At 42.4% G+C, this 24,493-nt stretch overlaps 1 protein-coding gene across 1 annotated transcript in view; it reads left to right on the top strand.

Annotated features, from left to right (window-relative positions):
• Positions 1-24,276, top strand: part of ZFP90 (ZFP90 zinc finger protein) — a 46,104-nt gene extending 21,828 nt beyond the window's left edge. Inside the window, exons 5-7 of the mRNA XM_071209113.1 lie at positions 63-172; positions 3,841-3,908; positions 22,340-24,276. Coding sequence (XP_071065214.1) covers positions 63-172; positions 3,841-3,908; positions 22,340-22,421 — 260 coding nt within the window. The 3' untranslated portion in view covers positions 22,422-24,276. The remainder of the gene's footprint in view (positions 1-62; positions 173-3,840; positions 3,909-22,339) is intronic.
• Positions 24,277-24,493: the final 217 nt, after the last annotated feature.

The following is a 24,493-nucleotide window of genomic DNA, read 5'->3' as shown; positions in this document are numbered from 1 at the left end:
ACCATAGCAGTTTGTTTCAACAGGAGGGAATAGGGGACTCTTGCACTTTGGATTTTTTTCAGACTGGGAGACCAGGCCTACAGCCAAATCATCAAATCTGCAGCAGGGCATTTCTGAAGTACGCCTTAGCAGAGATGATCTCTCACATGCCACATTAGAAGATTCCTGGAATGTAAGTAGCCAGTTAGAGAGGCACCAGGAGAATTGGAAAAGACATCTGGGACCAGATGCATATACCCAGAAGAAAATAATCACACCTGAGGGAAGTTCTGAGCAGAGTAAATTTGTTGAACATTCTAGATTGAACACAGATCTGGTTACACAAGTGAATATTCCTTCAAGAATAAGACCTAACGAATATGATCTGCTTGGAAGCAATTTGGGACATAATTCAGACTTACTTAATCAGAACGATATCCTTGCAAAAAAGAAACCCTATAAATGTAATAAATGTAGAAAAGCCTTTATTCATAGATCATCACTTAGTAAACATGAGAAAACTCATAAAGGAGAGGGATTCCCCAATGGTACAGATCAGGGAATTTATCCCGGAAAGAAACACCATGAATGTACTGACTGTGGAAAAACCTTCCTCTGGAAGACACAGCTTACTGAACACCAGAGAATTCACACTGGGGAGAAACCCTTTGAATGTAATGTGTGTGGAAAGGCCTTCAGACATAGCTCATCCCTTGGTCAGCATGAAAATGCTCATACCGGAGAGAAACCCTATCAGTGTAGTCTCTGTGGGAAAGCTTTCCAGCGCAGCTCTTCCCTTGTTCAACACCAGAGAATTCACACTGGAGAAAAACCCTACAGATGTAATTTATGTGGGAGGTCCTTTAGGCATGGCACATCTCTGACTCAACATGAGGTCACACATAGTGGAGAGAGACCCTTCCAGTGTAAAGAGTGTGGGAAAGCCTTTAGTCGATGTTCTTCCCTTGTCCAGCATGAGAGGACTCATACTGGAGAGAAGCCTTTTGAATGTAGCATATGTGGGAGGGCTTTTGGTCAGAGCCCATCCCTTTATAAACATATGAGGATTCATAAAAGAGGCAAACCTTACCAAAGTAATAATTATAGCATAGACTTCAAGCATAGCTCATCTCTTACTCAAGATGAAAGTACTCTTACTGAAGTGAAGTCCTATCATTGTAATGACTGTGGGGAAGACTTCAGTTATATTACAGACTTTACTGACCATCAAAGGGTCCATATTGGTGAGAACCCCTATGACTGTGAGCAGGCCTATAGTCAGCAACCTATTTCTCATCCTGGAGAGAAACCTTATCATTGTAATGTGTGTGGGAAAGCTTTCAAAAGGAGTACAAGTTTCATAGAGCATCACAGAATTCATACTGGAGAAAAGCCCTATGAATGTAATGAATGTGGAGAAGCCTTCAGTAGACGTTCATCACTTACTCAGCATGAGAGAACCCACACTGGAGAGAAACCCTATGAATGTATTGACTGTGGGAAAGCCTTCAGTCAGAGTTCATCCCTTATTCAGCATGAGAGAACTCATACTGGAGAGAAACCCTATGAATGTAATGAATGTGGGCGAGCCTTCCGAAAGAAAACCAACCTGCATGATCACCAGAGAATTCATACTGGAGAAAAACCCTATGTTTGTAAGGAATGTGGTAAAAACTTTAGTCGAAGCTCAGCTCTTACTAAACACCAGAGAATTCATGCTAGAAATAAACTCTAGAGACCCTGAAATAAAGGAATATGCAGAAATCTTTAGCTAAAATACTGCTTTATTTCCAGCATTCTTACTGGAGAGAAAACTTGAGAATATAGTGAATTATGTGTGTGTTTGTATGTTGTATGCAGAGAAAACTGCCATTTGGCAGAATGTTTTAATACATAAAAGCCACATTCTCAGATCTAATTGCAGACTTTTGTAAAAACTTCTATAAATATCATATATAACCAGTTGTAAATGATATGCCTATATATTGGACATTATAAAGCTTTGAAATATACATATGCAGGGGCTTCCCAGCTTTTGAGAGCTTGACTTGTAGCCTCTACTGTTTACAGCCTTTTTATAATTAAAGCTCCTGCAGTCATGACCAAAAACTCATTTTTAAACTGTTTGACAACTGCACTCAGCTGTAGCTCTTATACTAAATTCACCATGGAAACCAATTCAACCTCCAGGAATTCACTCAAAGAATTAGATCAACTAGTCTAACCACTTCATTGTACAGATGAAGAAACCAAAAAGCCAAAGATGTGAGGTGGTTCACACAGTGATACTGCTTATAATGGCAAACCTGGGTGGAGAATGCAGGTGTCCTGAATCTTGCTCCATGGCCTTACTACTGAAAAGGTATTTTGGAATTCAGAGGTATCTAAAATAAATTTTAAAAATAGATCAGTTGCCAAACATATAATGAGCACCCCAGGGTTGGACACCTTGGGAATTCATAAAAATGTAAGAGGCAGCAAAACACATGCAAATTTGTCACAAACTTATTTAAAGCAACTCGTTGAAAGCTTATAAACCAAAATGGTTATGGAATATAAATGCTTAAACTATTGGTGACTTTTTTCATTTTCCCAGCTATACTGATTTTGTGTGTGTGTGTATTTGTGCTATTCTTAACTCCCACGAAAAAGCACCGCCCAAACTTTCTATATCAGATTGTTGGGAAAACAAAACTAAGGGAAAAGGAGAATTTAACCCCCAAATTACTGTGGAGAAGCATAATTCCAATTACCCACTAACATAAATTTTGTCTTAACCTCACTTTGAAGAAAGAGCAGTTTGCTCAAGTGTGCCAAGGAAATATTTCACCATAAAATCAACCTTTTAGGTCCACAGTGCTTTTCCATCAGTGAAGCATGAACTGAGCTTCAGTGACCCCTCTGGCCTTTACTGTTGCCCTAACACCTTCCACAGGTGATCCTAAAGGAATTTCCAGAACCTTTGTTGGTTCATTGGCACCAACAAAGCAGACAAATTTTGAAGCACCTGTGGACATTGATGCCTTTCACCCACTCAATAACTGCTCACGCTAAGATAAGCAGATTTTTCCAGCCATAATAATATGATGAATCATTGGGAAGGATGATATGGGTGGTATTGATTGTGAACTTTTCCTCCTGGCTTCTTTGCATGCCAGATCACAGGATCTTTGACCCTTCTCTCATCCTGGATGGCGTGAGGCAGCTCTCAAGCATTCTTCATCATTCTGTGCAGGGAAGATATACATGAGGGCTGAAATGTGGGATGACTAGCCTAGTGAATCTGCCACATGTGAAGCAAGATGGAATAATTCTTGGCATATCTGCTCTTCTAAGATGTTTATCATTCAGGAACCTTGTAATACTCTGTGCTTAGTACATGCAGTGTCAAGGCCATGCTTGTATTGTCTGATATATAATTTGGCAATGGGTAATTCTACTCAGACTCCCATTTTGATTGGCTAGAATGCATCAGGAACTCATTTTGCTGCTGATTATTTGGGGATCCCCATAGTAGACCGTGCAGAAATGACGAATTGTAACCAATTGAGTGCTGCCTCAGTGTTACGGAAGTTTATAAAGACTTAGTTCCAGAAGACCCAAGGAGACTGCTGGTTGGTTTGTAGAGCCTGGCCTAGATCCAAACAATCTGAACCTCAGCACATATTCATTGACAGGGAGGATGTATGCATGGCTGATTGAGCAAAGGATTTTCCTAGTCCCAGCAACCACTCACTGTGCACTTATGAACACCCAGCTTTTTAGGATCACATCAAATGCATCCTTGTAAGATCTTTGTATTCTTTCAATAAATAGCCTTCTTAGTTGAGTGGGAGTCAGTTTGTCTTTTTCCATTTTCAGAACTTGGCTAACATTAAGGAATGGTGCATCAAGGCCAAGGGATTAACTGCTAAACTCTTCACAGCCAGGTGGGTTAATAATAGCTACCACTTACTGAATGCTGACTACCTAAAGGACATTGTGTTAAGTGCTTTTACCTATGGCATTTCATTTAATCCTTGACACATCCATATTATAGTTGTAGTTTTTGTCTTTGCCCTACTTTTTACTCCCTCTTTCTTTCCCTTCTAACAATCTCTGCTTTACTAACCACAGGAACACAAGGTGGGATGGCTCCCAGGCTCAGTGATAGGAGATATCTTAAGTAGGAATGCATGAGGCTGGCACAGTTATTTTCAATTCCTGAGGTCCTTGGACCTGGTTTGATTTCTGAAGCTCTTCCTGGGATTCAGTGAGCAACTCACAAGCAGTCCAGCTACTTCCTCTTTTTAGGAGGTTCCGAGGCTTAAACCCAGGACCTTGTACATGGGAAGCAGGCACTCAACCACTGAGCTACATCTGCTCCCCAACAAGAGTTGGCTTTTTTGTTTAGTTTGTGTTTCTGTTTTTTTTGGAGGTACCAGAAATCGAACCCAGGACCTCGTGGGAAGCAGGCGCTCAATCACTTGAGCTACATCTGCTCCCCTACTTCCTCTTTTTGCTTAAGCTAGTTGATTGCATTGAGGGATTTAATATATGTATTATGTCCTTGTTTTATAATGGAAAATGAAACCAGAGAGAGAGGTAAGAGTGATTTGCCCAACGTAGGACCCAAATGGCAGATTCAGGCTTCGGATCCAGAACTGTTTGGTTCCAAAGGTATAGATAGCTCTCTACCCCTGCCATCATCAGAGCCCTGTTATATTCAAGGAGCTCCTGTAACACAGTGTCACTGGGGGTGAGAGTATGAAGGGATGTGACAGGCTGGTTTGGACAGAGACAAATGCTGAAGAGCCTTGGAATGTTTTCTCCAACTATTTCAGTAAATTAAATCCCTTAAATTCACCCATAACCCTACTCCCTATACATACCACTTATTTACATTTGCCCATACTATAGATAAAATCTTGTATCATACTTTTAAAAAAATGTTGTAAATGTTTTCCATGTTGCTACAGTCTTCATTATCTCTTTAACAAGCCCCCTACTGTTAAAGACATTAATTTGGATTGGATTTGGTATTTTTTAAAATAATAATGACATTGAGTAATTTTATCTTTCTAAGCACCCCACCTTTTTTTTTCTATTGAATTTTTTAAAAAAATATTCAGAGTGAGATAAAGTATCAAAAATGGGATTCTTTGTCAGCATATAGGGCTGATATAACCACATGACGTGAGACTCAAGCTTGATACAATGAGGCAGAATTAATAGTCTCAGAATTGCAAAAGTGAGCCAAGAGAAAGCCATCTTGCACTCCTGCGCCCCCCTCTTATCTAGGTGTGCCTGGGAGAGGGCCACAGAAGAGGCATGTGCCTTCCAGAGCATCCAGCACAGCTCTGTGCCAATACTGAAAGATAAGGAAATACTCACGCATTTTCAGGCATGTTGTTGTTGGGGCTTAGTTCTTTATAACTGCAATGGGTTTTTACAGATAACTACTGAATTAGTTAGTTCTTACTTATCTGTTAGAACTCAAATTTATCACTTCAGGGAAGGTTTCCCCAACTATCTTGCTTCAAACTGAGTGGTCTCCCTCTTTTACGTGTTCATAGATCACTGTTAATGCACTTCATGTGACCCACCAGTTTGCATTTGTGATTGTTTGGTTTTCTTTTTCCTGCACTAGATTCTGAACTCCAGAAAGGGTAACTGTTTTTCTTCCCCTGCTTATCACAATATCAGGTACATAGTAGTTGCTAAATATAGTCTTGTTAAACGAGCAGTTTATTGGAGTTTTGTTGGTAGACAAAGACTGGTTTACAAATGAAAGATGCTCAGTCCTGAAATGAGAAAGTTGCAAAGTAAAACAATGAGATACTATTTCATACCTATTAAGCTGGCAAGATTAAGTCTGGCAGGAGTAATATGAGAATTCTTGCACACTGTTGGTGAGAAGGTAAATCGGTATAATTGTTTTGGGGAGTAACACGGCAATATGCAGTAAAATTATAGCTAAGTATATCTCATAACCCAGCAATTCCATTTCTATATGTATAGCATGAACTAGAAGTCCCATGTGAGCACAAAGAGACCTACATGAGGATGTTCATTGCAGCAGTGTTTGAAAGAGTAAAAATGTGGACTCGACAGAAAGGCTTTGTGGGCTAATTGTGGCATTTTAAAAATTTAATACAATTCAGTACTCAAATGAAGCAACCACAGCACGGAGGGTGGGGGTTAGGGGAGGGGGAGTGATGGAATAATAGAGCTCTGTTCCTGCACCTATGCCACTAAAAGTGGCTGAAGAAAAATGGAACCACTATGACCAGTCCCTTTTAAATACAACTGTAAACCTCAAGTGTTTGTTTCCCTAGTCCAGTCACTGTCCCATTTCCTATAGTTACTATTTTATTATATCTTCTCAAACCTCCCCACTTCTCACCTGCCAACCTTGCTTCCTAGTACACTGAGAAAAATGTAGTATGAAGATTACTCGCCTTTGTGCATCTTGTTCATGCATTCTTATGCCTCCTTATCTCAGACCAACTACTCTAGTGAATTAGAACCTATCCTTAATCAAGGACATTGTTCCCACAATTGTCCTCTTTCCTGCATTGCCTAGGGAAAGGAATAATGGATCTTGTCTACTTGGGTCTTTCTCATCAGCATAGTAACATGTAATTTTCCTCAACTTTAAACACATATTCTTTATCCCCCTTTACCTACTACATTTCTTGCTTCACTTAGTAGCAAGATTCTTTAATAGAGCTATCTAGTACTTATTGTCTCCAGTTCCTTTCCTCTCTCATTCTCTTGTGTACACTCCATTCACTGTCCTTGTCCATGATTCACTGATGGACTCCATGTAGCAGAATTCATTGATCATTTTTCAGTACTTTCACTTGACCTTTCAGCATTATCTGACACAGTTGCTCACTTTTCACCCATTTTTTCATTTCCAGTTATCACACCTAGATTTCCTTATTGGTTGCTATGTCTCCAGTTTTTTAATCTCCCTTTGGTCTAGACATGGGAATTCCCCTAGAGTTAGTCTTTGGACTGCTTTTCTAGTTACCTCTTGCGGCTCTCATCCTGTCTCATGGCTTTATCCATTTGTTGACAACTTCGTTTTTATCTCTAACCAGAATTCTATACTTTCATAACCAACTGGCTACTTGACATCTCTACTTGGATATTGGACAGATATCCTGAATCTAACATGTCCAAAGATGAACTCATGATCTCCCTCTCCCAGCCCTATCATAAGCATATTCCCCCTCAGTCTTCTGAAATTTGCTGAAACCTAAAACCAGGAAGCATTGTTTGCCTTTTTTCCCCTAAAGACTCCCAGCAGTCCTGTACCCAAATTTGAGGATCACTGTTCCAGTGTTTCAGATGCTCTTTAGAGTTGCCAATGTAGAAAACTAGAATTTTTTGCTCCCTGCTTCTAAAGCCCACCATTAACAAACAAGGACAGGGCAGCAGAAACCAGTAGCCACATAGACTGAGATTCCTTTCCCAGCTTAAGCAGAAAACAACCCAGACACACCTATGTGAGGCCCAGTTTTCTCAGAGCAAACAGTGGGGAACCATTCTTGATTACTTTCTTTTACACCCAACATCCAAGCTTCAGAAGTCATTTCTACTAGCTTTCAGGATATGAGGAAGACCATTTCTCATTGCCTGTATTGGTACCACCCTAGCCCAGGCCACTGACATCTCTGGTCCAGATAATTGCAGTAGCCTTCTAGTTGGTTTCCCTGCTTCCATCCTTGCTTCCCTGTTTTTGCTGTTCAGCAGCCAGATACTGTAAAAATCTAAAATGTCACTCATCTAATACCTCTCCACTTCACTCAGTAGAAGCTAAAGTAGAAACCCTACATAATATTGCCACCACGCACTGCCTCCACTTTATCTGTCTGACTCATCACTCCTCTTTCTTTTTGATCTCTCTGCTCCAGTTCTACTGGTCTTGCAATGACTTAAACACGCACAGCAAGCTTCTGTTTCAGAACCTTTGCTTTTGCTATTCCCTCTGTCTAGAATCCTCTTCCCCTAATTATGACATGGTTTGGGCTCTCACTTCCTTCAGATCTTTGCTCTTACTGGAGAGCTTTCCTTGACTACGCTATTACAATAGCAGTACCCCTCCATGACATGCCCATTCTTCCTTCCTACCTTAATTTTTTCCATAGCACTTAACTCCACCTGACATTCTATATAGTTTACTTGTTTATTGTATGTCCTTCATGAGGATATAAGCTCCATGAGAGTAGAGGGTGGTGGTGGTTTTTTGTTTTTGTAAATTTCATTGAGGCATAACAGATACAGAAAAGAGCACAAACAGCAAGTAAATAGCTTATGATTGAGGGCACTGATGTTTTGTTATCATTTGTTCAGTATTGTATCCCCACCACAGGAGATACTTAAAATATTTAATGAGTGACTGAACTGGGTTTACATGTATTAACAAGGCTAAAATACTGAAAATAAAATGCACAGGGATACATATAGTGTGATATAACTGTTAAATATCCATTATTTACATATATATGTATCAATACATGAAGCAAAAGTAGAAAATTGTTTAAAAATAATTTCAGAGGTGATTACCTCTAGTGAGATATAAAAGGAATAAAAGAAGACTAACTCACATTTTTTAAAGGGCAAATGACAAAATATTAACAATTGCTAAAACAGGATGATTCTTAGATAATTTGTTTTATGTTCCTCTTTGAACGTTTGATATCTTTTACAGTTAAAGTCTGTCTCCTTGCTTTTACCTCTTCCTCCACAAAGCTATTATTTGGTTCCCCTCAAGGCATAAGCCTATTAACCTGTATATCCACCATACCTGGAGGAAGGCTCTAAGAGAAAAAGTAATGGGCTCCCACGGGTGAGAAGCTGATCCAAGCCGGAGAAAGAAAGAAAGGGTCTTGGAACTGTAAGGATTAAGCAATGTCAAACACACTCCCTAGAAATGCTTTTTGAGGGACCAATTAAAAAGAAGCAGAGGCCCTCCTGTAGATAAGGAACATAAGTGATTATTTGGAAGGAAATAACCTTTGCTAAGGTAAGTGGAACACCTGTAATTTTAGTCCTTGCCGTGAATCTGCACTGTGTAAGAAGGTTCTCATCCAGAAACAAGGGGCCTTGTGCTCCCAGAGTGAGGCCTCTGTCATCTCCATGGAATTAGGGAACTATAATGAGGGCACCTGTAAAGAGAACAGCTTGCCGTCTCCATCCCCAGCGAAATCATAGGTCTGCTTCCAAGCTGCCACCTGGAGTTCTTCAGAGAACTTGAGGCATGTTGCCTTTAGAGCGTATTTGTTGTCGAATGAAGTAATGGGGAATGGACTGGAACATAAGACTGTTGCCCTAAGACTGGAGATTTCTAAAGTGGGGGAGCTGCTGGGGTGGCCCCTAGCGACAGAATTCAGTCATCTGTGGTCGTGCCTGGGAAGAACAAGATTAGGTCCCGCTACCTGCTTTCTGTTCTTCCAGAGAGCACAAGGCAGGATTTCAGTGGTTCCAGAATAGGTGACTATATAATTGAGCATCCAAACCGGCCTTGAAAATAAAGGGGGAGATAACCAAACGGGACGCGCGGGCTGTCGCAGAAAACTGGGTCGTATTCTCACCATGTGCCTGGAGCTCCCTAGAAAGGAAGGACAGAGGATGGGCACGAGTCCTTTGTGTCTCACTGGCTGCCCGGCCAAACTAGGGAATGTCCCACTAGGGACACTAGAGGATTACAGGCGAGGACTGCTTGGCTCCAAAGGGGAAGTTAGGCTGCCCCGTTGTGAATTAACCGGGGGCGGGGGAGGGAGGATTGGAAGGGCACGGGGTAATCTTAGAATAAGGTATGAGTTTGGAACAACATGAAGATCTGGGTGTGCGCCATAAAGTGCTAAAGGAAGCCCACTTGGGTCTCCCCGACATTTTACGAGAACTGGGAATGAGATTCCGCCAGGTGCGTTCAAGACCCGTGAGAAGAAAACCACCCCCGGAACCGGCGCGGCTCGAGGCTACACTACCCTGAAACCCAGGCGGCGGACGCACTTCCCTTTCCGGTGTGACGTCTTCCGGCGAGGCGCGGGTGGGAAGAAAATGAGAGTAGCACCTTTGCGTTCGTTCCGGGTCTGTGCAGGCGTGTGTATATCTCTGTGTGTTCGCTGCTGCACCCGGGCGAGGCCGCGCTCCTTCAGCGCCCTGCCCAGTAGGACCCCACAAGGCCCGTGCCCCGCGTTCCGGCCTTTGTGTCCCGGGGCGGTTTCCAGGGAACAGATCGTGGTAGACTGTGTGTGGTTGGGTTGGGCCAGAGCATGCACCTTTTTCTTGACATTCCTTTCACGTGCCACGGCAAATTTGAAAAAAAAACATAACATATAGAAAAAGATAATGAATTTTTTTAAAAAAAAAACTGATGTGTTTACTAGCAAATTACATATAAAAAGAGAATTAACTGAGCTAAAGGTGAGAGTAATTGTCTAATATGCAGCAGATGGCATATTATACAATGAGATGGGAAGTACAGAGAAAAAGATAAATGCATTAAACTATTGAATAAGAAGGCCCAATGTAAATTTAATCAGGTCCCCAGAAGGAAAAAGAAAAAGCTATAGACAATATTTGAAGAGTTAATAGCTGAGAATTTTCTAGAACTGATGAAAGATATATCAAGGTACAGATTTGAGAAGCCCAGTGAATTTCAAAGAGGATAAATACAAATAAATCCTCTCTAGATACATCATGGTGAAACAGTAGAAAAGTAAAGGTGGATAAAACTTTAAAAGCATCTAGAGGACCATTTAACCTTAAAGAAATAACAGCTAGACAGACAGCTGACTTCCCAATAGCAACAATGGAAGCCATGAGAATGAAGAATTAACTCTTTATTGTACTTTAGAATATACTTGCCAACCTAGAATTTCATACATAGGATAATTATTAAGAAATGGGATCAAAATAAGTCCCCTTCAGACAACTAAAACCAGAATTTTATCATGAACAGAACCTAAGTACTAAAAGGTCATTATATACTGATGAAGGGGTCAATTCAAGAAGACATAACAATTATATATGTACCTAACAGGAGATCCCAAAATATGTGAAGCAAATATTGATTGATTTGAAGGGGGAGAGACAGTCTATAATAACAGAGACTTTGTAGCAGTTTGGTATTGTTTATGAATTCCAAAAATAGATATTGGGTTAATGTTTGTAAACTGATCTGTTCCTCTAGGCATGTTAGATTGTACTAGATTCAGAGGTTTCACTTTTACTTGATTAAATTAAGATTGGGGTTTTGATTCGGCCAACTCAGTAGGACATTGAGTCCCTGCCTCTTTGGTAGAAGAGAGGAAGAGTTTTGATGTTGGAGCCCGGTGAAGTAAATACACAGAGAAGCAGATATGTGAGGAAAGAGAGAAGGCTCCATTAGACATGGTAGAGGTCCCAGGAAGAGACGGAGCCTGTTAGTCTACAGCTGACCTTGTGGAAAGACTAGAGCAGCTGAGTCTGGAAAGGAATGAGCCCCAGGGAGAGAGACAAGCCATATATCAGCCTACAGCTGATACCAGAAGAAGCTGGCACCATGGAGCCTGAAGAGGAAGGCTGAACCCTTTCAGAGACTGGCAGCCATCTTGCTCCAACATGTGGCAATAGACTTTGGTGAGGAAAGTAATTTACTCTTTATGGCCTTGTGACTTGTAAGCTTCTAACCCAAATAAATACCCTTTACAAAAACCAACCGATTTCTGGTATTTTGCATCAGCACCCCTTTGGCTGACTAATACAGACTTTAATACCCCCACTTACAGTAATGGATACAACAATTAGAAGATGAGTAAGGAAGTAGAGGACTTAAACAACACTATAAACCCACTAGACCTGACACATACATACAGAACATTCTACTCAACAACAGCAGAATATACATTTTTCTCAAGTACACGTGGAACATTCTCCAGGATGGACAAAGAATCTCAATAAACTTAAAAAGACTGCTATTGGGAAGTGGATGTAGCTCAGTGGTTGAGTGCCTGCTTCCCATGTAGGAGGGAAAAAAAACCCCACTATCATACAAAATGTCTTCTCTGCTCACAGTGATACTACAAATATGTAATTTAATTAATTTGTTAATCTGAAAATAGGTAAATTAAACCACAAATATGTAATTAAATTTGTAATATGTATTACAAATATGTAATATGTAATTAAACTCTTAACCAATGGGCAAGAGCAGAAATCACAAGGAAAATTAGAAAATACTTTGGACAAATGAAAATGAAAACATTCCAACATGTATGGAATACAGTGAAAACAGAGCTAAGAAGGAAATTTATAACTCTAAACACTTAAAAGAGAGGAAAGACCTCAAATCAATAACCTAACTTTACATCTTAAGGAACTAGAAATAGAAGAGCAAACTAAGCCTGAAGTCAGCAAAGGAAGGAAATAAAGATTAGAATGGAGATAAACAAAATAGAGAATTGGAAAACAATAGAGGGGAGCAGATGTCACTCAGTAGCTCCCATGTTTGAGGTCCTGGGTTCAATCTCTGGGATCTGAAAAAGAAAAAAAGCGAGAAAATTTACAAATCCAAATGTTTCTTTGATTTTAAAAAAAGACAAATCTTTAGCTAGAATGACTAAGAAAAAGAATATTCAAATTACTAACTCAGAAATGAAATTGGGAACATTAATACTCATTTTACAGAAATAAAAAGGATTGTAAAAGAGTACTATGCATAGGAAGTAGATGTGGCTCAAGCGATTGGGTTCCCATCTACCATATAGGAGGTCCAGGGATCAATTCCCAGGGCCTCCTGGTGTAGGCAAGCTGGCCTGTGCAAAGAGCTGACCCACATGGAGTGGTGGCCCACACAGGAGTGCTGGCACAGCAAGATGACACAACAAAAAGAGACACAGAAGAGAGACAATAAGAGATGCAGCAGACTAGGGAGCTGAGATGATGTAAGAGATTTAGTGCCTCTCTCCCACTCTGGAGGGTGCCAGGATCAGTTCCCGGTGCTGTGTAAAGAGAAGATGAGCAGGCACAGAAGAACACAATGAATGGACACAGAGCAGACAGTGGGGTGGGGGGTGGGATGTAGAAATAAATATTTTTTAAAAACACTATGCACAATTGTACATTAATTAGATAACCTAAATGAAATCCCTAGAAACACAACAAACTCCCAAAATTGACTCAAGATGAAACAAAATCAGAGTAGACCTATAACAAGTAAAGAGATTAAATTAGTGATCAAAAACATGCCAACAAAGAGAAGCCCAGGAGTAGATGGCTTCACTGATGAATTCTGCCAAACATTTAAGGAGGAATTAACAATCCTTTTCAAACTCTTCCAAATATTAGAAGAGGATGGAATACTTCCTAATTCATTCCATGAGTCCATTTTTTGGGGGTTTTTTAAGATTTATTTTATTTCTCTCCCCCCCCCCCCCCATGTCTGCTCTCTGTGTCCATTTACTGGGTGTTCTGCATCTGCTCACATTAGCAGGTGCCACTGGGAAACTGCACTTCTTTTTGTTGCGCCATCTTGCTGCATCAGCTCTCCGTGTGTGCAGAGCCACTCCTGGGCAGGCTGTGTTTTTTTCACACGGGGCGGTTTTCCTTGAGGGGTGCACTCCGTGTACGTGGGGGACACCCCCACGTGGCACAGTACTCCTTTCGCGCGGCAGCACTGCGCATGGGCCAGCTTACCACACAGGTCAGGAGGCACTGGGTATCGAACTTTGGACCGTCCATATGGTAGGTAGACTTTCTGTCAGTTGAGCCAGGTATGCTTCCCACCCACGAGTCCAGTTTTACACTGATATCAAAGCCAAAGATACTAGAAAAGAAAGTTAAAGACCAATATCCCTTAAGAATATTAATTCAAAAATCCTCAACTAAATACTAGCAAACTTACTAGCAGCCTATTAATAGGATTATGCATCATGATCAAATAATATTTATTTCATAAATGCCAGAGTATTTCACCATATGAAAATCAATCATTGTAGTACATCAATTAATAGAATGAAGGAAAAAACACATGGTCATCTCAATGGATGCAGAAAAAGCATTTGACCAAATCTAATGCCTTCCACGACAAAAACACTGAACAGAGTATGTCTTACCCTATAGCATGCCTGCAACTCGTGTCTCGGGTTGTGTACTTACCTCATTTTTTCATGTTTCTTAATAAACTCAACTCCCTTGCCTACCCAAAAACAAACAAACAGAAGACATTGAAAAGACAAGGAACAGAAGGGAGCCTACTCCTCCATAAACAACATAAAAAAGAATATAAAGGGGGAAGCAGACTTGGCCCAGTGGATAGGTCATCCGTCTACCACATGGGAGGTCCGCAGTTCAAACTTGGGCCTCCTTGACCCATGTGGAGTCTGGCCCATGCGCAGTGCTGATGCCCGCAAGGAGTGCCCTGCCACGTAGGGCTGTCCGCCATGTGGAGGAGCCCCACACGCAAGGAGTGTGCCCCGTAAAGAGAGCTGCCCAGTGCGAAAGAAAGTGCAGCTTGCCCAACAATGGCGCCGCACACACGGAGAGGTGACACAACAAAAAGAAACACAGATTCCCAGTGCTGCTGATAAGGATAGAAGTGGTCACAGAAGAACACACAACGAATGGACACAGAGAGCAGACAACTGGGGGCGGGGGGAAGGGTAGAGAAAAAAAAAGAATATAAAGGGAAGTGGATGTGGCTCAAGCAATTGGGCTCCCCTCTACCATATAGGAGGTCCAGAGTTCAATGCCCGGGGCCTCCTGGTGAAGGCAAGCTGGCCCATGTGGTGAGCTGGCCCACGTGGAGTGCTGGCCCACATGGAGAGCTGGCACAGCAAAATGACACAACAAAAAGAGACACAGAGAAGAGATAATAAGAGACATAGCAGATCAGGGCACTGAGGTGGTACAAAAGAATGAAAGCCTCTCTCCCACTCTGTTGTTTTGTGTATTTTTTTTTTATATAAAGACCATAACGAAGGGCAGCTATGAAAAACCAACAGCTAACAATATACTCAATGGTGAAAGATGAAAGCTTTCCCCATAAGATCAGGAACAAGACAAGGATATCTGCTTTCATTACTGCTATTCAACATTATACTAGAAATTCTAGACAAGCAACTAGACAAGAAAAAGAAATAGACATCCAAATTGGAAAGGAAACTCTTCCTAATCACAGACGATATTATCTTATATATAGAAAACCCTAAAGGATACACACACACAAGCTGCTAGAGCTTATAAGTGAATTCGGGGGAAGCGGTTGTGGCTCAACTGATAGAGCGTCTGCCTATCATATGGAGGGTCCAGGGTTTGATACCCAGGGCCTCTTGACCCGTGTGGTGGGCTGGCCCATGCACAGTGCTGCCATGCACAAGGAGTACTGTGCCACACAGGGGTGTCCCCCATGTAGGGGTGCCCCATGCACACGGAGTGTGCCCCACAAGAGCCACCCCATGCAGAAAAAAGCGCAGCCCACCCAGGAGTGGTGCCACACACACACAGAGGTGACACAGCAAGAAGACACAACAAAAAAGAGACAGTTTCCCAGTGCCTCTGACAAGAATGCAAGTGGACACAGAAGAACACACAGGGAATGGACACAGAGAGCAGACAAGGTGGGGGAAGGGGAGAGAAATAAAATAAATCTAAAAAAAATAAGTGAATTCTGCAAAGTTGGAGGCTACAACATCAATACACAAAAATCAGTTGTATTTCTGTATACCAGCAATGAACTATCTGAAAGGGAAATTAAGGGGAATGGATGTGGCTTAAGTGGTTGAGCACCTACTTCCCACGTGAGAGGTCCCAGGTTCAAACCCTGGTGCTTCCTAAAAAACAACAGAAAACCAAAACAAGCAAACAAATTTAAAAAACCAATTCAGGGGCGCTGTTGTGGCTCAGTGGTTGAACGCTGACTTCCCACATACGAGGTCCCAGGTTCAATCCCCAGGCCCATTACCAAAAAAAAAGGAATTTAAGAAACCAATTCCCCTTACAATAGCATAACAACTAATAAAGTGCTTAGAAATAAAATTTAACTAAAAATATGCAAGACATACACTGAAAACTGCAAAACATTGCTATAAGAATTAAAGAAGACCTAAATAGAAAGACATCCCATGTTTACAGATTGAAAGGCAGTATTGTTAAGATGTCAAAACTACCCAAATTGACCTACAGATTCAATGTAATCCCTATCAAAATCCCAAAGGCTTTTATTGCAGGAATGGAAAATATGATTCTAAAATTCATATGGAAATGTAAGGAATCCAGATAGACAAAATGACCTTGAAAAAGAACAAAATCTGAGTACTCACACTTCCTGAAACCAACAGTAATCAAAACATTGTGTTACTGGCATAAGGATAGACAAAAATATCAAGGGAATAGACTTGAGAGTCCAGAAATAAGCCTAAACATCTATAACAAGGGTAACAAGAACATTCAGTGGGGAGAAAGAACATCCTCTTCAGAAAATGTTGCTGGGATAAATGGATAGTTACATGCAACAGAAATAAGTTGGAAGGAAGCAGATGTGGCTCCAATATTTAGGCTCCTGTCTACCATATGGGAGGTCCAGGGTTCAATGCCCAGGGCCTCCTGGTGAAGGCAAGCTGGCCTGAGTGGGGAGCTGGCCCATGAGGAGTGCTCCAAGTGCCCGCCAATGCGGAGAGCTAGTGCAGCAAGATGATGCAACAAAAAGAGACACAGAGGAGAGACAATAAGGGATGTAGCAGAACAGGGAGATGAGGTGGCACAAGAGAATGATTGCCTCTCTTCCTCTCCAGAAGGTCCCAGTATTGGTTGCCGGAGTCACCTAATGAGAATACTAGCAGACATAGAACACACAGTGAATGGACACAGAGAGCAGACAATGGAGGGAGCGGGAAGAAATAAATCTTTTTTAAAAATACTTTAAAAAAAGGAAATAAGTTGGACCCCTACTTCACACCATACATAAAAATTCACTCAAAATGGACCAAAAACCTAAATATGAGAGCTAAAACCTTAAAACTCTTAGAAGAAAGTTTGAAGACAAATCGTCATGACCTTGCATTTGGTGGTGGCTTCTGTTTATGACACAAAAAGAAAAGGAACGAAAGGAAAAATGAAAGATTTGACTTTATCAAAATTTAAAACTTTTGTACATCAAGGACACTAGCAAGAGTGTTAAAAGGCAACCCACAGAATGGCAGAACTATTTGCAAATCATATGTGATAGGAGTTTATATGCAGAGTATATAAACAACTCTTATTTTTAAAAAAGACAACCCAATTAGAAAATGGGCAAAGGGCTTGCATAGACATTTCTCCAAAGAAGACAAATAGCCAAAAAGCACATGAAAAGATCTTTAACATCTAGTCATTAATCATTAGGAAAATGCAAATGAGACTACAAATGAGGAGTGGTTGGGGATAGAAGTTGACTCTGTGGGCCGGGCTGGGGTCACCAAGCTGCTATGCGGACAGGACCGAGGCAGTGACTGGAGCTACCATCCGATATGAACTCAATGGAGCACGCAGAAGATCTCAAGGCTTTGGAGAGAAGACTTACTGAATATATTCATTGTTTGCAACCTGCCACCAGATGTTGGAGAATGCTTCTTATAGTGGTATCTGAAAAGTTTTAAATTATTGCATGAGCAATCTTTTAAATTTCATCTAATATAAAGCTGGAAATCCAATAACAGGACAAAAACTTTTTAACAAGGCTGCCATTTAACTTAAAATGTGTCTATCTTGGCTTTCACATATATAAATTTTATTCTTTGAACTGCAGCAATAAAACCCTCTGCTCCTAAAAAGACTTAAGAGGGTATTCTATATATTCAGCATTGTTTTATTTTATGTAAATTTGTAGGTACATACGTACATAAAAATAAACTTTTTTTCAAATTACAATGAGGGAAGCAGATGTGGCTCAAGTTATTGGGCTCCTGTCTATCATATGGAGGGTTCCAGGTTTGATCCCCAGGGCCTCCTGGTGAAAAGCAAGCTGGCCTGCATGTCATGGAGAGCTGGTACAGCAGGATGGCACAACAAAGAGACAGAGAGGAGAGACAATGAGATACACAACAAACAAGGGAGCTGAGGTGGCTCAAGCAATTGAGTGCCTCTCTCCCACATTGGAAGGTCCTGGGATTGGTTCCCAGTGCCTCCTAACAAGAAAATGAGAAGACAAGCAGACAGAAGAATGTGCAGCAAATGGATACAGAGCAGACAGCAAGTGCAAGCAGCAGGGGTGGGTAGGATAAGTAAATAAATCTTAAAAAAAAAAAAATCTACAATGAGATACCATTTCATACCCACTACAATGGCCATAATAATTAAGAAAAAAAGAAAAGTGTTGGCAAGGATGTGGAGAAATGGTAACCTTAGTGCATGGTAGTGGGAATGTAAAATGGTGCAGCTGCTGTGAAAACAGCTTGGCAGTTCCTCAATAAGTTAAACATGGAAGTACCTGTTATGGGGGATGTGATTGGGCTCCTGTCTACTATGTGGGCAGGTCCTGGGTTCGTTTCCTCTCAGTTCCTTTCTATCTCTGGCACAGAGAGCTGAGAGCAGACAGCAAGAGCAAAAAACAAGGGGGGGGGGGGGCGGGCGGGAATAAATAAATAAAGTAAAATAAATCTTTTAAAAAAGAAACAAGTACCTCTTATGGTGCCTTGAGTTGGACTTTTCATGGCCTTGGAACTGTATGCTTTTACCCCCAAATAAATACACTTTATAAAAGCCAACACATTTCTAGTTCTTTGGCAAATTAAAACACAGGTGTTTAAAGAAAAACTTGCAGGCGGCAGACTTGGCCCAGTGGTTAGGGCGTCTGTCTACCACATGGGAGGTCCACGGTTCAAACCCCGGGCCTCCTTGACCCATGTGGAGCTGGCCCATGTGTGGTGCTGGTGTGTGCAAGGAGTGCCCTGCCACGCAGGGGTGTCCCCTGTGTAGGGGATCCCCACGCGCAAGGAGTGCGCCACGTAAGGAGAGCTGCCCAGCATGAAAGAAAGTGCAGCCTGCCCAGGAATTGTGCCGCACACAAGGAGAGGTGACCCAACAAGATGACGCAACAAAAAGAAACACAGATTCCCGTGCCGCTGACAACAACAGAAGCGGACAAAAAGCAGAATATGCAGCAAATGGACACAGAGAACAGACAACGGGGGTGGGGGTGGGGGGCAGCAGGGGTGGGGCAAGGGGAGAGAAATAAAATAAATTAAAAAAAAAAAACTTGCACACAAATGTTCATTGCGGCACTAATCACAATAATCAAAAGGTGGAAACAACCCAAATATCCCTCAACAGATAAATGGATAAGCAAAATGTGGTATATCCACACAATAAACATTATTCCATCATAAAAAGAAAGTACATGTTGAACATGGATGAACCTCGAAAACATTATGCTAGGTGAAAGAAACCAATTACAAAAGACCATATAGTTTGTGATTCCATTTATATGAAATATCTGGAGAAAACAAATCCATAGAAACAAAGATTTGTGGTTGCCAGGTCCTGGGGGGAAGGTAGAATGGGAATGACTGCTTAATGAGTACAGGATTTCCGCTTAAGGTGATAAAAAATTTCTGAAACCAGATAGAGTTGATGATTGTACAACACTGGGGATGTACCTTTTTTTTTTTTTTTAAGATTTATTTATTTATTTCTCTCCCCTCCCCGCCCCCAGCCCCAGTGTCTGTTCTCTGTGTCTACTTGCTGCATGTTATTTGTCTGCTTCTGTTGTTGTCAGCGGCACGGGAATCTGCGTTTCTTTTTGTTGCGTCATTTTGTTGTGTCAACTCTTCGTGTGTGCGGCGCCATTCCTGGGCAGTCTGCACTTTCTTTCGCACTGGGTGACTCTCCTTAAGGGGGCACTCCTTGTGCGTGGGGCTCCCCTATGTGGGGGACACCCCTGCATGGCAGGGCACTCCTTGGGTGCATCAGCACTGCACATGGGTCAGCTCCACACGGGTCAAGGAGGCCCAGGGTTTGAACCTTGGACCTCCCGTGTGGTAGACGGACGCCCTAACCACTGGGCCAAGTCCACTTCCCATGGGAATGTACTTATTGTCACTGAACTGTACACTTTAAAATGGTTAAAATGGCAAAATGTATGTTTATTTTACGATGATAAGGAAAAAAGGATGAAAAGAAAGTAACCAGCCATAAGAATAAAACCAAGATAAAAAGAACAGACAATAGGAAGAGACTCACAGGTGATCTATATATTGGAGTATCAGACAAAGACATTAAAACTACTGTGATTAACAGATTCAGAAAAACTGATGATGAGAGAGAATTTCACCAGAGGACTGAAACTTATATGGAAACAGTCAGATGAAAATTCTAGACCTAAAAAGTAGAGTAAGAACACAATAGATGTGTTAAACAGCAGATTAGACACAGTAGAAATCAGGATTAGTAAACTAAAAGATCAGATGAAAAAAGTCATTCTGAAGCACAGGGAGGAAAAGAAGTACAGAAAAGCACATAAGAAACATATGAGTCATGGTGTTATTGGACTCCCAGAAAGAAAGAAAAAAGAAAATAGAACAGAAGCAATATTTTAAGAGATACCAATAGTTTTTAAAAATCAAGCAGAAGGAAACAGATATGGCTCAACCAATTGGGCTCCCATCTGCTATATAGCAGGTCCAGAGTTCAATGCCTAGGGCCTCCTGTGAGGGCAAGCTGGTCCACATAGCAAGCTGGCCCACATGGTGTGTCCGCCTACATGGGAATGCAACCCCATGCAGGAGAGCTGGTGCAACAAGGTACGCAAAAAAGAGACACAGAAGAGAGAAAATAAGATATAGCAGAACAGGGGAACTGAGGTGGCACAAAAGAATAATCACTTCTTTCCCACACACCAGAAGGTCCCAGAATGAGTTCCCAGAGCCACCTAATGAGAATACAAGCAGACACAGAAGAACACAGAGCAAATGGACAGAGAGAAGAAATGGAGGAACATGGGGTGCGGGGGGGGGGGGGGGGGGCGCGGAAACAAATCTTAAAAAAAAAATCAAGCAGGCGGCAGACTTGGCCCAGTGGTTAGGGTGTCCATCTACCACATGGGAGGTCCGCGGTTCAAACCCCGGGCCTCCTTGACCCGTGTGCAGCTGGCCCACGTGCAGTGCTGATGCGCGCAAGGAGTGCTGTGCCACGCAGGGGTGTCCCCTGTGTAGGGGAGCCCCACGCACAAGGAGTGTGCCCCATAAGGAGAGCCGCCCAGCGTGAAAGAAAGTGCAGCCTGCCCAGGAATGGCGCCGCACACACGGAGAGGTGACCCAACAAGATGACACAAAAAAAAAGAAACACAGATTCCCGTGCCACTCACAACAACAGAAGCGGACAAAGAAGACGCAACAAATAGACACAGAGAACAGACAACTGGGGTGGAAGGGAGAAGGGGAAAGAAATAAATGAATAAATAAATCGTTAAAAAAAATCAAGCAGAGATAAAAAGGCACTGATTAAGAAGTTCTACAAACCTAAGCAGGATAGATAAATACAAAGGCAACCAAAGCTAGGGACATCATTGTAACATGACTGAAAAACAAAGGAATAGAAAATGGTAAAAGTTACCTAAGACAAAAGACACTCTATCTTCAAAGGGCAAACACTGGAAGAATGGTAAAGAAACATACCTAAAATGGAAAGGTGGAGTTGTTCCCCCCATGTCACATTGAGTGTCTGGGTGAAACCAACCCATAATGGCCAGTTGCCAGCTCTGGACCCAGAGAAACCCCTCCTAGGAGCTCAAGAGTGCACAGATAATGGGGATCCTAAACTGGCTACAAGAATTCTTTCCTCCATGCCTACCAACCCCCATTTCCAGCTAAGCCAAACCAGTTGTTGGGAGGGACATTTTTTATCCTTTCCCACTTTCCATTTACTTTCTAATTTCATCACACAAACACAAAAAATAGTGGGGGTGAACATTAAGAGACTCACCCCCAAAGTCACCCAACCCACCTGGAAGCCTGTGAAGCAGGATAGTTTAGGGAAAAGGAAGATGAGCCACAGCTGAGACCTGGCAGAATACATGGCCATGAAAACCCACACAGACCCCTTCCATGAGTACCATTTGGGTCAAGGGGAAAGCCCTGTATACCTGAAAAAGGCCTCGCCATTGGCCCCCTGAGAACTGACAGGAGGGGTAACCAATCTTAACAGCAAATAGCTGGGGCCCCTCCTCCAACATTAGGGAAGGGAGGAGAGAATAATGGCTTAATAAGTGTGGCCCCACAAGCCCAAATGCTCTCTCTCTGCCTAGAGGAGCCCACACCTACACCTTGGGGTGTGTAATTCTGTTCTTTTATCCCATTTCTCAAACTACTTGTCTACCCTAATGCATGTTCTTAAATTCTTTTATGTAACATAGCCAAGAACCTGGAGGAATCCATCATCCCGTGACTTACCCTGACTTGATTTGGCGAGCCAGCCAGGAGCTTAGAGGCAGGTAACTCTCCCAACCCTGGCAAGGACTGGTGAGTATCTACTGAAAGCCCTCAACACAGGGGAGTGTCCTGCCTGCCTTTAATCTTCCAATTACTGCTGTCCTCATTTTGGGTCTGTGAGATGCTTTGGAATGCCTTAGGAACTGAAAATGCATTTACTACTGAGGCTTTAGTCCCACCCTTGGTAGCACAAGTTCCTTCTCAGCCCCTAGGAGGTCCTGACATTTTCTCAGAGTGCCCCCAAGACTGTTTGAACAATTAGGCTCTAATCTCTTAATGGACTTTCAATGTTTGGTTTAACTGTGAAACTTCCTGGCAGTAGCCATAAAATGAGACAGCTTAAATAGGCCAAAAGAAAGGTTTTTAAACCAGCCCCTCTTCTAGGAAGAATCACATGTGTGGCTTGGTGGCTTAGGTCCAGAACAACCTAGGTTCAGGTGGCTCCCAGGTCTAGGTTGCACTGGGGATACCCAGCAGCAAGGGCTCATGATTCCTGGAATGCTGGGAACCAGCGCAGCAACTCTAAACATCCCCCAGGACTTTAGCAGGCCTGGGCACTTCAGTTTAGAAGGTCCCAAACGTCCCCCAAGACTTAAGTAACTTGGGTGCTTCAATTTGGGAACTTACTCTAAAAGTCCCCCAGGACTTGAACAGCCAGGGTGACTTTAGTTTGGAGAATAAAAGTTTGGTCAGACTCAGAATCTTGTGCACCAGATCAGCTGACAATCTTCTTTATTTTTCCTGTAATGGTGGGTGCAGCCTCTATACCACATGGCCAAGAGTTTGGCTTCCTGTGTAAAAGGAAAGGCAAGCAGTCAGAGATTCCATATATCCAACTCTTCATGGCTCTGCAAGTTTAAATGGGTCTTGCAGGTTGTGTTATGGTCAAGAAGTGAAACCACCCTTTTAATTGAGCAAGTCCTCAAATTCACCTGGGGGCAACCTCTTACAGTCCACCTCACACCAGGTGAAATATGTGTTTGAGGCCAGGGGCCACCAGTGGCTTACAGGTAGCTAGTTAATTAAATACCAGTCTCCATTACTAGAGACCCCTGAAGTGTGGCTAGGGCTGTGTCAGGTCCTCAGCCCAACCACCCTGCTACCAGCAGAGGGCCCAAAGTCAGATCCTGAGGGGTCCGCCCTCCTCTCCTGCCTTGAAATTCATACCCAAACTGCTCAAGCAGGCCTGACTTTAAGGATGAGCTTCTACCAAACCCAGACTTTGAGTGGTTCACAGATGGAAGCAGTTTTATTAGGAAAGAAATTAAAAGAGCAGGTTATACAGTGGCCTCTCAATCTCAAACTATAGAGGCCCAAGCCCTTCCCCCTGGGACCTCAACCCAGATGGCAGAGCTGATTGCCCTCACCTGAAGTTTAAAGCTGGCAGCTGGGAAAAGAGTTAATATTTACACATACTCCAAGTATGCTTTCCTTGTCCTCCACTCTCACTCTATTGTGTGGCGACAACAAGGCTTGCTAACAGTGGGTTGCTTATTGAGCACAGGCAAGAAATCCTGGACTTAATGGAGGCTGTTCTGCTGCCCCAAGAATAGCAGTTATGCCTTGCCCAGGGCTCCAGAAAACAGACACTGCTATAGCTAGGGGAAGAGCAGACACAGCAACTACTAGCATCCAGGAGCTCAGGAACAAAATCCTCCCTAGCCCCAACTGTGAGTTCTAATCAAAACCTGGCAAGGGAACAGGCCTCACTCCCAATTAGAGCCAAAATGGAAGGGACCTTACTCTCTGGTTCTGATTACTCCCACAGCTGTTAAAGTTCAAGGAATTGCCAGCTGGGTGCACTTATCCCGAGTGAAGCCAGCTGCCCATAGAAGTGCCAACTCACCGGAAGTACCTGATGGTATGTTTGAGTGCCAGCCATTGAATAGTCTGAAATACCTCTTTAAGAGACAAAATTAAGGAGTGTTTGTGTCAAAGCCAGCTGTTCTCTATAACTCTAGCCTAAATGCCTATTGCTAGGGGGAGGGCAAGCCAGACACTCCTTAAGAAATCTTGTCTGTGTCCATTTCCTATATTTTCTCACCGTGGAGTGACTAAAAGGGGCGTGCCTCTCTTCA

Source organism: Dasypus novemcinctus, chromosome 18 (genome assembly GCF_030445035.2).
Source record: "Dasypus novemcinctus isolate mDasNov1 chromosome 18, mDasNov1.1.hap2, whole genome shotgun sequence".
Classification (NCBI taxonomy): domain Eukaryota; kingdom Metazoa; phylum Chordata; class Mammalia; order Cingulata; family Dasypodidae; genus Dasypus; species Dasypus novemcinctus.
This window is presented reverse-complemented; position numbering and strand designations above follow the sequence as displayed.